The sequence below is a fragment of the Mchenga conophoros genome, linkage group LG12 (assembly GCF_057382185.1).
Source record: "Mchenga conophoros isolate Kocher_MC1m ecotype Shallow Benthic linkage group LG12, M_conophoros_male_GT1.1, whole genome shotgun sequence".
Classification (NCBI taxonomy): Eukaryota; Metazoa; Chordata; class Actinopteri; order Cichliformes; family Cichlidae; genus Mchenga; species Mchenga conophoros.
Genome location: NC_140537.1, coordinates 31,008,309 through 31,025,313, shown reverse-complemented (window position 1 = coordinate 31,025,313; position 17,005 = coordinate 31,008,309). Strand labels below are relative to the sequence as shown.

The following is a 17,005-nucleotide window of genomic DNA, read 5'->3' as shown; positions in this document are numbered from 1 at the left end:
GCGAGGCTTTACCATTTTGAGGTCTGTGGTAAGCCTGCCACTCTCCTATACGGTTACACAACAAGCAGCCACTGCACTGTACAGCTGGCATCCTGGGTAAAATAAAATGCAAAGCAAAACCAGTACAACACGTAACGACTTACAGTCAGCTTCTGAAACCAAGCTAAACCACTGCTAATATATAAAAAAAGCAGATGTCTGCAGCTTCCACTGCAATGTTGCTCAAATTTCAACTGAATTTTATTGTCGGAAATTTGTTATTGTCATTCAGGGCTCAGTCAAACCGGCCTAGATACTAGGGAGTGGTTGCTGGAGGATCCAACCGGAGGTTGCTACACAAAAAAACCTTGCGACTGGTTTGGTTGCTAACAGATTGCCATGGTTGCAATTATTTGGTCACAAGTATTCACCATTTAGTCTCTGAGCTGTAGTGACATTTTTAATAGTGTGGTGCAAACTGTAAGAGGAGAAAGTTTGCCTTCAAAGTAAAAGTCGTGTCCTCAAGCAGCAACAAACACATCAAAAGGTCTCTGCATCACACTTTTCACACTTTAACTACCACTTGATGAGTAGTTTGCGAGTGCTTGCAGACAAATTGGCGTCTTCCTTCCAACATGACATGCGGGTTTGTGACTGCAACTGATCTCTAGGCCTGTGTGACTGAAGCCATTACCATGCTTCTGTATGTGAAAAAAACACAATTCCCTCTGCAAGTTCCTAGTAGTGTGTGCTTTGAATTGTGCTTTGCAGGCTAAATATTTACAATATTTGCAAAATACCAACTGGCGATCGACTCAGCCAATCACACATGATCAATTCATTTAGTCACTTTACCCTAGAAGATCCCAACCCTGACTTACATGGATGTTTTCTTTTAATTACTTTAATGTATGTAATAACTTTAAAAAAAAACTGAGAGACCAACACATTATTTTCTCTTTAGGCTTTTCAAAGAACAGACGAGGCTGCCAGTAAGACGGGATGGAAAGTTGCCACACAAATTCTTTGCGTGAATTTCTGAATTGGAAGGAAACAGAAAAAAACAAGGAGAAGTCAGTGTGTGTGGAGGTGACAGGGTGGAGGGCAGGGCCGGAGTCCCAGCAAGAACTGCTTCACTCCATCATGTGAAAAGGATGTTGTCCTTTGACCATTTCCTTACGATAAGCCCGGATGCTTTCCTGCTCTGCTTTGTTCGCACACTGTGCACAACAAAGTACAAATACACTCACACACTCACACAGGGCACAGCACACACAGGAGCAGCCCAGCCTAAAATGACATCACCACTTAATCAGCCACTCGCAGTGCTGATATTTAGGAATCACCTAACCTTGATTCAATGGGGTGTCATGGTGGCTTTAACTTCACAAACGTTAATGGATCTGATCAATCCCACCTTACCACAGCTTCTTAAACAGTACACCTTTATTTTATTCCTTTTTAAAAAGAAACTCCTGAATATTAAAAGCCTAGAATAAAAAATTTGCTGACCTCAGTATTCAACATAGTCACTTTATTTACATGACTGAAGAAAAGCACAGGAGGCCCACTTTAGAGCAATTGTACAGCAAATGATCAAATCATTTAAGACGTGTTTTAATGCAGCTTAATGTTACCTGGCACACAGGAACATTCGTAACTCGTCTCTCCCTTCTGGATGCAGGTGCCTCCATTTTGGCAGGGTGACGGGTTGCAGGGGAAGTAGCGGCTCTCACAGTGCTTGCCTATGTAGTCCGGTGAGCACTGACATCGGTAGTTGCCGACCTCGTTGATGCACACCCCGCCGTTCTTGCAGGGCGATGGCTTTATGTCGCACTCGTTGACATCCTGTGTGCAGGTCATTCCAGTGAAGAAGGGCGTGCAGGTGCAGATGTACTGGAATTCAATGACGGAGCACTGTCCACTGTTGGCACATGGATTAGAGGTACAGGGGTCGGCTCGTTCACACTGCTTACCTGAAGGCACAAAGATATTGTGTGAAAGATTAAACACATTGCTAGATACAGATTTCTGGGATTTCACAACCTCAAAATGACCCATAAACAAAGAGTGTTACTTTTGTTATCCAGTTATCTAGTTTCCAATCTTATTTATCATCAACCAACCATTGGTTCAATATCATAGCACTGTTTTATTTTACCTAACCATCCAGGTGGACAATGACACTTGTAACTCTGGAGATTGTCCAAAGCACAGGTGCCTCCGTTGCGACAAAGTATGCTGGTGCAGGGATTGACAATCTGGCAGCGGAGGCCTACGAAGCCTGGCCTGCAGCTGCAAAAGAAGTCCACACTGTTCTCGCTTAATGTGTGGTGGCACATGCCATCGTTCTCACATGGCGAAGGGGTGCATGGATCAGGAAACTGGCACCTGTTTCCTAGGAATCCATCATGGCACCTGGAAACAGCAGATGAGGGAGGTCAGAGGTCAGTTTCTTTATGAGAAAGATAATAATTTTGTCATATTTAAACAATTTAATATGTAAGAGGTTTATACATTAATTATTAATAAAAGCCATGATAAGAACTGAGATTCTCAGCTGCTAATCAGGGTGATGTTTGGATTATACTTTATTATGGATTATACTTTATTTTTATTTACCATTTACTCTTCATTTTTCTGAGGATGTGCACACTACTTTCCAAAGCAAGCCAATGTGCTAGAGCTAAAACTGACAAATTCATATACTAAAAGCTGCCAGTTTCTTATTTAATTGATTTTTATTTATTAATTGGACTTCTGTTTAGCAGATTTCAATATGCATAGTATACATATAGTACACTAGTATATATATATATATATATATACACACACATAGTATACTCCCACTTTTTTCCCTTTAGTGATATGAATTGAAGCAGTATTAGTTTTTTTGTAGACAGAGTGGTGAATGCGTCACATTCCCAGTAATTTTATTAAATTCATTGTTTCCCGTGTCAGTCCTAAAAAACAAAAAACTTAAACAATTCTTATTATACCTTTAGTGAAAAGTATTGTTCTATCATGAATACCAGCAATTTACCAATAATCCATCCACAAGATGGACTAATAAATTCATACATTTTTTTATCCATTCAGTCAAAAGTCCACAATGCTAATATGACTTTAAATGAGCAAGGCTACCTTTTTGTCCGTATCAATCATTGGCTTGTTTCTACGACACGGCAACACAGCAATGAGAAACTATGCTTTAAACGGACATTTGTCTTTCTACTGTCACCCCCTGTGGACAATGTGTTTGAAGCTATAAAACAGAGTGGTCTGGGCAGCGAGGGGAGGGGGACAAGCTCCTGTGATGTTTCTCACAGGTTGTTTCTGAGTCATAAACGCTGCTCGGACCCCAGCGAACAAGTTCCCAGAGAGAGAGCCGCTGATCACAGAGGCACATTCACACATTTACAATTACAATGAGAGGAGCTGAAAGCATGTCCCCTGAGGATGCGCGCGGCTCAACAAAAGGGCCACACACACATACACATACTCGCACAAAGACAGACGGTGATCGCTATTTTACACAGGGCCACACACACATACATATACCCGCACAAAGACAGACGGTGATCGCTATTTTACACAGGGCCACACACACATACATATACCCGCACAAAGACAGACGGTGATCACTATTTTACACATGCATACACACAGGCAGAAAGATTACATGAAGGAATGTTTCACAGCTCCTTGCGTATCCACAGATTTGTGGGCTGGAAGTAAAGTAAAGCCATATTTCTTGGTATGGAAAACTCTTTAGTTTTAACCAGCCACTTACATCTAACAGACACACTCTGTCTTAACCAAAAACTGATTGAGGTTTAATACTCAGTCCTTTTTGCTGCTCTAACTGACCCATAAATCCAAGCAGTTCACAGCATTTCAAAGATTCAATCCTATTGTCAATAATGCTGGTTGGCTAGGGGCACAAAAGAAAAATCTGTGGTATTTGGAAATCTTGTTCCTAATCCGTCCTTCCCAAAAGTGGAGGTATGAGAAAAGCAGCCATCATGGCACTCTTCAGCAGCTCTGAGGACTGGAATCTGCTCACTTTGACCCTTTTGTCAGCACTCATTCATCCTGTGTACAAGGCAGCATCTATGCCACAGTTTGAGCTGCAAGCCAACATTATGGCAACTTCAAAGCACCGTGCCACCACCTCAGTGCTCGTTATTCTGTCTTCCCCAGAGAGGATTTGCTCACGCATCAGACAAGAGGATGGGCAGGGGATGAAGTGAAAGACACTGCAGTGCAACCACTCAAGATTCATGAAAGATTTCTGAAAAGTGAATTCCCATGTAGCGGAAAACTACATAGAGAATGTCCTAAAATGCAGATTTGTTTTTTTGCTCTGTTGGAGTTTTTTTATGCACATGCCTGACCAGCAAGAGTTTTCTTTCTCTTGTTTTGTTCTCACACAAAAACCATTGTGCACAAAGCATGAAAGACATAAAAAAAAAACCCAAATTGCTCTCAAATACCTGACCCGAGCCAGCCAGTCTGTTAGCACTGAGGGGCTGACAGGACCCTGTCCCCAAACATTCCCAGGGCGTCCACCCTGTGTGTATGTTAGTGTAAGTGGGGCCGAGCTGTGGACCCTGTGCAGGGACAGGCGTGTGTTTAGACAGGGTCTCCCCCTCATGGGATTAGACAGCTTTAGGACTGTGGCAAAGAAAAGAAAACATGACATGCTAGGCTGCCAACTGCATAAACAGTAGCAGTGAGTGGTGGCATTTCACCATGTCTAGAGCAAAGAGTGGCACCTTGCATGCTTGTCATTTAGTCTGAGGCCATTTATAAAAGTAGACCTACTCGTTCCAGCGCTATATTTTTATTCATGGACTCTAGAAGAGAGCATTATGTGATTCACAGTGAAAAATAATCCTTATTTATTAACTCCAGGTCAATGTGATTTGTTTGAAAGAAGCCAGCTTTCTTCTGATTGGCTGCTTGTATCATGAACAAAAGGTTTGAACAGAGTGGGTGGGGCTTCTGTGCTCAGAGTCAGAGCTGTGTGCCTGAGATAACCATATTAAGTATATCTGCTGTAACTGACATCACACAGAGCCAAGAGTAAAAAAAACTCCACAATAAACTGTTGTAAACCAAGCCTTTTCTGAAGACCTACTTTTCAAAGGAAGTGAAATGTGAAATGTCTACTTATTATAAAAAAAACCCCAACCCCCCCCCCCCCACAAATTTTCCACAAATTACTTTACAATGTGCAAATGAGACACTTTGTTATTATATCCATCATTTAGTCAATTACAAGGTCCTCTCAAAGACACATAGTCAATATCTTTGATGGAAAACGTCTAATCTGTCAAAAAACATTGTAAAACATTTTGATTAATGAGCTGAAAATACTGCCGTTTCTCTTACAGTAAAATTGTTGGCAACTTTTCAGGACACATTGTTTCCAAATGCCAGTAAAAGACACATAAATCTTTCACACCTAGAAAAGAAGCAAACCCTGGTCTGACGCTAAGGAGAATTACCAGACTGAGCCATTAGACTTGACTTATGCACATAAAATGTGTCTTGTCCTGATGACCTCTGGGTTTTTCCAATCTGAACCAAGAGAAATGCTCAGTCTGTCATGAAATGTCAAATAAACTTAAATAAGCAACACTGAAAACTTCTAAAAAAAAAAAAGTAAATTCATATTTAGTAGTTACAAAGTATTTCAGCAGTCTATGCAGCAGCAACACTGAGTTAATCTGATAAAACAGCTGTACATTAAAATCTATGGACATTCTTCCACATAGAGCATCTCTATTTAACCCGACAGGGGACAGTGGAAGTATGTGTGTGTTGCAGTGAGTCTGGGGGTGGGGAGTCGGCCAAGAGAAAATTTGGCTGCTAGAAGGCCAGTCCAGCTAAGCCCCAGCGGTGGCGGGTGCTGAGGTCGTGAGGCGCCACACGAGCTCGCTGGAAAAAGGCCGCAGGGAGCAGGTGCGCATGCTAATGAGGAGACAGCAGCTGCTACCCCGGCCAGTCATCCCCCCCCCTCCCTTTTACCCCTTGTCTCCCATATCCCCAACACTTAGCCTCCTTCCTTTCCATGGCACCCCATCTGACTACTGTCCTCAAACACTAAGAGAGATGAGGGCCGTGCCCTCATCTCTCACAAAAATAAATGCGTTATGTTGTGATTCACTATTCTTTTTAAACTAGTTGTTTCTGGCTTGAGGTATTTATTAACATACTGTAAAAATGTAAAATAGCAATCAAAAGAATGGAAATTTAAGGACTCAAAGTTAAATAACATGTTGATTTGGACATTTTTTCACAGTGTTGGTATTTGAATGAATGCCCCCCACCATTCCCACAAATACTTAGCAGTAAAAATGAGGAGTGAGAGAGGCATAGAAAGGAGAGCGAAGGATGAGTGGGCCCATTGTTTTTCCTCCCCATTCAGCGCTGACCACAGGCCGGGCGTATTCAGCTGTTAGACCTCCTCTTTCCTCTTCTTTCTCTCTCTCCCCCCCCCAAAAAAAAAAATCTTTCTCTGAATTGTCCTTCCACTATATGTGCTCACTCCTGATTTCTTTTTTTTTTTTCACTTCCTCTGTTCAAAGCTGTATGGCTGCTGGCATCCACTCGCTCCCCTCTGTGCACTCTCTTTCCCTCCAAAACCCTCTCTCTCACCCCTTTTCTCCTAAAACCCCTTCTTTTCATTTGTAAGACAGCACAGTCGGATTTATAACTCGCATCTGCTTAATGCTCATCCTCCCAAAAGTTTCATCCAAGATACTCCAAGCTGCTCTGCAACTTTTTTTTTTGTGGTCTGCAATGCTGGAGGCCAAGCACAAGGCAAAAGGAAAAGCTAAAAATCCAAAACACACACACAGACGCACATAGACAGAGACACACAGACATGCACTGGGACAAACAAAGACGTCTGAGAGAAAGGAAACTGGTTTGGTTTGGTTTTCAAGGAGAGAAAGGCAGAAAGGAGGCAGAAGGAATTTTCTGGTGTTTACTCTAAAGAGCCTCCTGTCCTGATTCTTAACCTGAGAAAGCTCAATAGGGGCTTGCTGGCAGCTTCCCTTTATGGGTCTTGGAAAAGACTTGCACTAGCTTTTGAAACCGGTTTCTGCCCTCACAAAAACAGCTCTGCATCTCACACCAAGGTCTAAAAGACAAACAGACAGAGCCCCTTGCACCCTTACCTCAAAGCACGTGGACACACTATTCAAACACACTCCGCCTGGGATGCTAGCATTAAGTCAACTGTAGCACACGCTTGACAAAGAATGTTAACAGTTTGCTCTTTAACTTGGCGATAGCCTGTCAAGTACACACTCAGCACAAAACAGCTTTTACGGGCATCAATTTTAACTGCCTCGATAAGAGCCCAAACACATAAAAAAAGGTGGGTAAGACAAAAGATATTCAACGACTCTTTTATCAAGTCTTGGCTGTGTTCAAAACAAACAGAGCAAAGCAGCTGCTTCAACAAGTGAAATCTGCCCGGCCCGGGAAGCGGGATAATCTCAACAGCAGTCGATAAACTGGGCTGCTAGAAAGGTAAATAAAGAAGACATGAAAAGTGGAGCACAAATCAGAAGCTGAGCAAATATCAGGTGTTTGGGAGGTATCGTGTAACTGCAGCACAGCAGTGGAATTATCTCCGCGGTAAGGCCGATACTGTTATTATCTTTTCTGTCATCCCTCCCCAGCAGCCCTCATTGTTCTCCTCTGCGCTCACTCCCGGGCCATCTCTTCTTCAGTCGCTGCCGCTGTAGCCCGTGGCAACAGGTCTGCACCACTGATGGGATGCATAACAGGGCCGGGCGGCGGCTCGAGCCTGCAGCAGATGTTGTGGTGACATCTGACCCTCAGCCAGGCGTCACTCTAAAGGGGTTTTCCTCAGTGCCGAGCCAATCTGCCATCTGCCATCTTTCTGAGGTCACACGCAGATGGGAGCATGTAATATGTAGGCTACACATGTGCACTGTATACAAATAAAAACCTAGAATAAGCAAAGAGATTTTGGCAGCTGCATGGGCCTTGCTTTATGTGCTCTTTGAGAAGCTTAGTGAATTAGGTTGTGTATTTATTCAATTACTGTGGCATGTAAAGCTCTGTGAGAAACAGATCACTGTCTGGTTCCATTTCCATTAGCAACTTGATCAGGATTTTTTTAGGATAATTCTTTGTTTCGCTTGATCTGCTGGGTATTAAAAACACCCGTCTCATTTTCCAGTAACATTTTCAAACACATAAAGACATTTCACTTACTATCATGGAAGAAACTGGAAAAACTGGAAGCTAAAACTAGGACTTTGTTGGTATGATAGATTTTAACAGTGTTGGAATACCCCATTCAGCCACCTTCTTTATGGCTTATAGATTTTGAATGCCAGTCAACAGAGGTGCATGTGAGAACACGAATGTTTAAATCACTTGGATTGGACATTAATCTAGAGATGTTCCTGGTATCTAATTTACTAGTCTGATTAAAAAAGCACCAACAAAAAGTCAAAAGTGATTTAAATGGATTGTCTTTAATCAGTCGACTTCCGAGTAAAGATGCCTGCATGATGTACAGCTGTGCAAATGCGAGAGCAAATCAATATCCTGTCCGGTGTATTCACAGGGAGCAAGTGGCTGTCATGTGTCCTGCCACCTGTATTTCCAGCGGTGAGAACATGTCTGAAGTGGACGATCCCCTGATGTGTGAAACATGCGAGACAATGGTCTGTCACATTTCTCCCAGTTTCTTCAACTAATTGTTTTTCTCCTCCTCCTCTCCTTTCTCCCTTATAAGTTTGACTAACTGACCTTGTGTCTAGGAGTCAAATGATGTAGTTCCTCTCTCTCCCCCCTCCCCTTATCTCTCCTGTCTCCCCACCACCTTATCTCATTTCCTGGCTGTTTGGTTCATGTCTGGTCTAACTCCCCTTTGGTCTCATCGGATCTGTTTTAGTAGCACTGCCCAGGGGTGAAGGGGCACTCTCCCCTCCTTTCCACGACACTTACCTCTCTCTTTCTTCCTCTCCTGTGTTTTCCCAGCAGTCTGCACAGTAGCAAACACCTCTTTAACACATGCATTTGGCTTGAATCACGCAAATATAAATAACTCTTCACTAAAACCGAACCTGGCACAAAAACCAGGCTTGTTGTTTGTTGTGGAAATGAAACCAAAGTTACCATCAAATCCCAACTGGCTACAGAAATTACAGGGGGAAGTGCTTCCACTTCTTGCCTTCTCTTTATATTCATCCTTCTTTTCCTCCCTCTCTAATCGTACAGGAGAGCTGACCTGGCCAGCCCACATCTGGCAGCCTTCATTAGAGACCCTGTTTATTTGGGAGCAGTATAGCCCATGGGAAAGAAAAAGCTCCCCTTTGGACAAAACACTCAGTGTGTGTGTGTGTGTGTGTGTGTGTGTGTGCGCGCATGTCATGAGCGTAATAGCAGCTCTAATGACTTCTGCTACTGCCACTTTACGAGGCTGGGAACCACTTAAGGGCTTCACGGGTGTCTGAAGGTGTAACTGACAGCACAACAGGATCCTCAGGTTGTTACTTCAAGGGTGAGCCAGAGCATGAAAAATTGTCCAACATGTACATCGCTGTTAAACTGTTGGCTGTTAAGACAACCCTGTGTGTGTGTGCTAACAGCCACAAAACAAAGTGAAATTACTGTAACTTCCAAACAGCCAATGTTTAATAGTGAAAGTTTCTACTGCTCAAAAGGACTAATACATGTTTCTTTTAGGTTTTCCCAGCCTCTTTCTTATCAGATTATCAGGTTGATTTAAGAGTGAAAGCTGTCACTTTGGCTTACTTATTTACTACTTTGTTTGCCAGGTTTCTCATGTCAGTCCTGTTATTTTAAACACTGAAGGCAGCTAGCAAAACATGATGATTATCAGGCGTTTTCTACCTTTAAAAGAAGCATTTCTTCTGTTATTTCAAAACATACATACAAGATAACACCAAGATTAAACCTACTGATGGTTGAAGCAAGTTAATTCATCACTGCAATACAATGCTCTGATGTAAACCACAATGGCTGCACCTGCAGTCCACCCTGCCACCATGGAACAGAGAGGAAAGCAACAAGGAGCCCAAAGATGTCCTCAACAGAGGCTCCACCACACAACACACAGGACCCAAAAGATGGACTTCTGAGATCCTGGTGGTAGTCACAAAGAACGCCTCCAAAAGTCATGTGTCCATGCTCTACAGCTTTGTGTTGGCATGAGGTGGAAATACAGAACATTTGGTTGTAATACTGTGACTTTTTAACATTTATTTGCATTACATTTCTAATCTTTAAATATTGTATCAGTGTTAGAGCTTTAGAAATATCTCCACCAATTAATACAATTGAAATTCACCTCAACACCTTCCCTTCAGTGTCCCCACTGAATAAAACCCCCTGCTTCAATGTAATAAAATCAAAGTTAGATTAGATTTGATCACTTCATTATATTTGGTGCACTCACAGAGAGCGCAGACCTTTCTATCAAAGGCAAATTCTGACCACTCCCAAACAATCCTAGCACACTATGATTCCTGCTGAAACTTTTAACCCTTGAGCAAATCTGTACTTTTTATTTTTTGTTGCCATGTAACAGACACTAATATCAGTCCTACAATCAGCATTACTGCTGTTATAAACTGCTCTGGTTCACGATAAAGGCATCACACTCCACTCTCTTAATTATTCTGTTTGTGAGTGTGACTGCAAGCTAAAAGCACACCTGGCAGACAAAGTCATTTTTCTATGTGAAGCTGAATGGGCAAAACCACAAGTAATCATGGGTATTATGGAGCATGCTGCTGTATGGGAGAGTGTGTGTTCCTCCTAGTTGTTATACTATAACCCAAAGACAGGTGGTCTGCCGGAAGGAAAATAAAAGAAATGAGGAAGTGTGGTTTGGAGTGTGCAAAGCTTCTTTGTCTCTCTCTCTCTCACACACACACACACACACACACACACACACACACACACACACACACGCTGACTGTCAGTCCTCTTAGCCTATGATCAAAGTTTATGTGATTTGCCTTGGCATATGCCAAACAGGGGGGGTTCAAATATCACTAATCCTCGGCACTGAGGTTCCCCACCACCAAGTCGCTTCAGTCAGCCAGAGCTCTCCTCTCACCAGGCGGACTCGAGCCAAAGGGAACCTAACACTGGCAGCAGTGGCCATATAAAAGGCTCGCACTATGTGCTTCTCGTTGTGTGATGATATGATCAGATACGGCACCTTTTCTTCCCTTAGGCCACTTGGATTCTGCTTCCTGACTCTGAATAGAGGTGCAGGGGGGAGTGGAGAGCATGCGGGGGAGGCTAAGATAGACTCATCTGACTGGAGTGAACAGAGGTGCCATTGAAGAATGCCCAGAACCGGAGAGACAAGGGCTCACTTTCACTGAAGGTGGATCTAATACTGTAGCAGTTGCACATACCAGCAAGGAATTAACGACTGGCTGTTATCTGAGGCAACGTTTGCTCAAAATGCCAACAAATGAGCAGATCCTAACAGCAGGATTAAACTTCTCACATTTTCAGAGCCTAAATTTGTTAACCCCTTTCAAGAATCAAAGGAGCAGATATGGCTACTGAGTGTCGCTGGGAGCACAGGTGTGTGAAGGCAGGTGTGTTCTTAACGATAAATTAGAAATAAACAACTTTACCCGTATTTTTTTTCAGGGAATTTCCAACCAGCTCAGTGTGTGCAGGCTGAAAGTGAAAAACGTTATGCACAGCGCTTTCAAGCTCATAAATTGAGAGCAGAGCTTAAGTTTTGGAAACAAACAAACACACAGATGCATCTCAGCAACAAGTGGGCCAACTTAGTTTACTCACAAGGACTGTTGCATGCAATCGAAAGTTGCAAATGAACCATATCAAGGCATCATGTCATGTTGCTATGATTAGATCTTAGCTTGAAAAAAAAGTGTATTAAAGCCCCAGTGCTTGGAACTTGGTCCTCTGTGTATGATACAGTTATAAACTTTTCATAATTAAATACCTGGACAAAGGGTTTTTGTCCCCCTAAATGCCAGAGTAAGTAATAGTGACCAAACAAAGGGAATTAGAAAGCAGCTTCAAACAAGGGCCAGCTACCTTCTGTAGCTGAAGTAAATAAAGGCATTGGATGCTGCTATAGTCGAGAGATGACAGTGGGTCTATAGTATTCATCTGGCCAAACTCCGATCCTTCACCTACTATGCAAACTTAAACCCTTGCAACAGCTCACCACTTCACGCTGCTATCAACATGCTTTCAGCTGCGTTTTTTCATCACTTTGACCAGCTAACGGTGAAAGTATGTGATCTCTCAGCAGCATCCTTCCTCGCCCCTGTCCCAGCCTGACATCTCTCAACTCTCAGGAAAGAGAGGGAGCTCTGCTGCAAGCTGCTTTGATTCTGGCCACTGTGCCACTGGAATCTGTGAGTTATTTTTCCTAGTCTGGATTGGCTCAGCTCTGTCACTGCCTTCTGCTGCTGCCAAGCCTACACAGTAAATGAGAGGCCTCCTCGAAGCTCTCCGGAGATAAAGTTCAGTTGGGATGTCATTGGGCCAAGCCAGATACGAGGATGAGGTATTTATGGCATGGCATGTCAAGTAGGCATCTTTGACAAACTACATAAAACTGAACTATCCAATGCCACTTACTTGACCTCGATATAGCACTTGAGTTCGAGAGTGGCAGCTAATTAGTTGAGGAGAAACCCAGACTGTAATTCTGACAAGCATGAAGAAGAAAAACACAATCTGTGAGCTGAGAATGTTGTAAACATTTAACTGATTAAAAAAAGCGCACATTAATCATCATCTTACACCTATTTTTACACTAAGCTTCAAACAGGATCCACCTGGTTGCAATTATTTCTCGCTGTTCGTGTCGTGATACTTCCAGCTGTGCTGCTTTAACAAGAGCTGAAGCACTGGCTGGATCAACCCACTTACTGTGGAAGTCATCAATCTTGGAGAATGAGGTTCATGTAAAAAGAGCGATAGCATCAGTAAACGTCTCTCTGAGTTTTGGAGCTGTAAAGTGAAGCAAGAAGCTGGTTTGTTAATCTCTTACACTGGTTCACTTTGAAGATCAGCTTACTGGCCAATTAACCTGATAAGTACTTAGGATTGTATATTGTGTTTTAAGGTTCTGGGGAAGCTTTTTAAAGGCTGAGAAAATGACTTTTGGCATTTCATCAGTGAGAGACTGCAAAGCAAAATATTGTGATAGAGGCAGAATTCGCTTAAAAAAAAAAAAAGAGTTCAGCAGTGCCGTTTCTTGCATCATGTAGCAAAAATCCAGTGACTTGGTCTGCCTAATACTAGCAACTGAAAGTCTACAAGTATATAACAGCTTATCCTGCATTGATTCTGTGCATTTTTCATCTCTTTTCAAGTTCTAAAGCTTGCACACAGGACTTAGTACAACAGTGACTGTGTAGTAATTCACGGTGCCCTTAAATGTCGCTCTAAATCTCTACTTTTAACAATATTAAATTTACTCTTGACATTGAGAAACTACACACATTTATACGCACAAAGCCTAACAAAATTCTTCTTAACTTCATATCACTGTGAATAACATATTGTAATAGAAATGCAAGAAAAACCAAATGCCCAGAGCTACCTTTCAGAAAAGATGGAATCGAAAGCAGTTACTGTTTTATTGTCTGTTTTATGTCTATTTAGACAGTCTGCCTGACCTCAGAGAACCTTTGAACTTTATTTTTTTTGGCCTTCTGGTGGTGTGGTGACAACTAACACAATGAGGGAGAAAACACTGAAACACACAAAGGCATGCTGAACCTCGTGTGCCCGCTCAAACCTTTTCAAAACCGCGACGATGCCCATCTCCATGTTTAATTGGAGACGTCTGAGAGGGAAGACAGTGCAGGGGCACAATGATTGCTTTGTGGCCCAGTGAGGAGGTGGGGTGGGATTGGGTGGGGGTGAATACACAACAAGACCAAATTAAGATGTGGCAAAGGGCCAAGATGGCTGCCAAGGTCTTTCAGTCCCAAAGCTGTGACCTGGCCAGCCCAATCACTCGGCGGTCACCGGTCTTTGCGACAGTAAGGTGACACTGGCTGATGCAGCTCATGCCAGGGTGGAAATAGAGCCAACGAAGGCTATTGTTGCGGGAGCATGTTGTCGGAGCATCTGAAGTGAAAACATCTCAAAACACAAAACTCTGCAGACAAAATACAGAACTCGTGCCCATTTTAAGCAGTTTAGAAAATCCTCCAGCCTCTGCCATCTGTCCAGGGGACTGAGAGAGAGAGAGAGAGCACTGAGGGCCATTGAGGAGGGGACCAAATCCCAGGAGAGAGGAGGGGGGGGGTTGTAGGAGGACAGGGTCTGAGGGTCTCTCTGGGAAGCCTCACCCAGATTAGTCACACAGAATTAATCGTAGGGGAGAACAATGGTCGCCGAGCTTCTGGCAAACCCAGCTGTCGCTTCGTGAAAGAAAAGAAAAACAAGATTTAGGGCTGCGAGAGTTTGGCTGCAGAGGAGAGAGTGTGGTGGCAGTAACACACTCTCTCTCATCGGGTGACCCCTGTCCTCATCAATGTCCACTCAGTTTCTGTCTCAGCTCGCTGGCCATTTGCGTCCCAGAAGAGTAACAATAAAAATGAAAAATAAAATAAATCTCATAGATTCCACAATCCCACATCTCTTCCGTGCAGATGTTTCTTATTATTCTTTGGCTTAAAAAAAGCAAATGCAGTTGTTGAACTTACTTGCACTCTTCGTTGCCATCTAGAGTTGTTTGACATTTCCCCTGGTTCAAACACGACTCCGCCTGTTTGGAGCATCTCAGACCTGCAAACAGAAAGTTTTAATACTTGTGTGCTTTCCTCACACTCCTCTGAAATCACTGATTATTGCCTGTACAACAATCCCTCCAGGTGTTGCAGAAAGAACAGCTTCCAAATATGTTTGTTTCTCCCCATAAATGTAAAATCTAAGTGTGAATCACATGTTGTAGTTTAGCTGTCCTAATTTAAAAAAAAGACTGTGCCATCTCGGAGGATAACACAGCTTTGCGATATTATTAAAACACACAAACGCGCTCACACTGCTCCCAATCCAGAGTGCAAAGGCATGCGTTTACACACTAGTGAGAAAAAGTTGAGTGTTTGCCGGGCAAGTGCTCAAGAGCTGCCTGCAGAGCAAAAATGCGCAAACTGATCCAGGAGAGGTGAAACCGTAAAGGTTTTGCTAAACCCAACAGGTGCAAAAGAAATAAAAAAAGTAAACATCATGACTGTTAATTAGCAGATGAACCCTGCAGGCGGCAATAAAGTTTGGAAAATTCTGCACTTTAGCCTCAGTTCACAAAAAAGTGAGCGCATCAAGATCAATTCACACACTTTGGACATTTTACAGACTAAATAGTCATAAAAGTGATTTTTTCTCTCTCAACTTTCTCAAGCAGGAAACTACCACCGAGAGATTCCCCCGCCACTCACCTCGTGTTACTCCTATCAGCGACAACAAGAAAGTTAGTTTGACAGACAAAATATGCATTCCTTCTGGTTTAAAATGATTGTACAAATCCACGTGGGTTTTTTCATAGATCCGATAATGTGTCTTCCTCTTCGACAGTGAAAATACAAAAACTATTTCAGTTCATCCTTGAGTAAGGTCCACAGAGAGAGAGAGAGTTAAAAAACACACAGTAACGCTGAACTCCGAGCATGAGATGTTGTCACTTCGGGTCCCGAGTTGGGAATGATCTGATCTCCATCCGCCGCTCCGCACCGAGGGGCGTTTTTCTTCCACGGACACATGAACAATCACTCAGTTGGTCCCCAGACAGGCGCAAGCTGCACAACTTGATAAAGTGACAGTAAGGAAGTTTGTTTGTGTTTCCCCCGAGCGGTTTTCCCATGTAGTGAGAGGTTAATTAACGCGTCTGGATCATTAGTCCTGCAGATTACATCAAGTATTTACCGTGAGAGTTAAAAAGAAACTGTTGGGCACTTTAAAAAAGGGACTGGGCGTTAATCCAGTCGATGTATGAATTATCTTAGTCCTTAACATCTTAAATAAAGACAGGCTCTACTTTATTGTACTTTATGCCAGTTTAACGTGGTTAAACGACTTCACAAGCCTGATAGTTTTCCATTTTAATCATAGTGACAGCACTTTACTGTAAAACATTACACAAACTCAAGGAAAATAAACATGAACATTATTAGTCAACTTAATATTTCAAATGGTGGTAGTCCTGATTGGAGTCTTTTAATTTGAAAGGGTTGCTTTGAGTCAGTGCATTCACTTTTAAAAAAAAACAAAACATGCTGATTTTTACTTAATCCACTTTTATTAGATAGCTTTCATTGTTACTCTGCGACCTAAGATGCTATATAGTACAAAATACATTAAGTGATTATGCATTTTTATAAACACTTTTACAAAAGCTGGTTATACACGAATAGACTGGTAATAATACAACAGCACCGCGCTGTATTATCATGCATTTTCACAGGACAACTCTCTATTTCTACAGAGGTCGAAGTGATACCCAGTAACACCTTTTTGCATATAAAATAAAGTTTAACTGTAAATCCAACTCTGAAAACAGTACATGGTTGATAATGATAACTTTAACCATTGCTACCCTTTTTTCCACTATAAAGACACATCTCCTGGATGCACTGGTACGCATCTTCAGTGATGTATCCTAGGGTCATCAGGTGTTTCGGGTCTCACATAACCATTTCAAGTGAATACGTAGGTAAAGTTTATTTATAAAGTGATTTTCATGGAAATGAATTCACAAAAATGCTGCAAGATCAAAAGAATGAAAACTAAGAATAATCACAATAAAACTAAACAAAACTAAAAATTAATATGGGGGGGGGGGTATAACAGTACAAGACCTGTATAAAACACAGAACAAAATAGTATAATGGATAGAAGATCATTAAAAAACTGTTACTATTAATAAGAATCACAACAGTAATCCCCATTACATAAACATGTTTTACCTGCTTTTTATAGAACATTAGTT

At 42.3% G+C, this 17,005-nt stretch overlaps 1 protein-coding gene across 1 annotated transcript in view; it reads right to left on the bottom strand.

The window, feature by feature from the left end:
- Positions 1-15,719, bottom strand: part of notch1b (notch receptor 1b) — a 43,524-nt gene extending 27,805 nt beyond the window's left edge. Inside the window, exons 1-4 of the mRNA XM_085295223.1 lie at positions 15,459-15,719; positions 14,727-14,808; positions 2,141-2,397; positions 1,617-1,955 (exon numbers count right to left, since the gene is read on the bottom strand). Coding sequence (XP_085151349.1) covers positions 1,617-1,955; positions 2,141-2,397; positions 14,727-14,808; positions 15,459-15,516 — 736 coding nt within the window. The 5' untranslated portion in view covers positions 15,517-15,719. The remainder of the gene's footprint in view (positions 1-1,616; positions 1,956-2,140; positions 2,398-14,726; positions 14,809-15,458) is intronic.
- Positions 15,720-17,005: the final 1,286 nt, after the last annotated feature.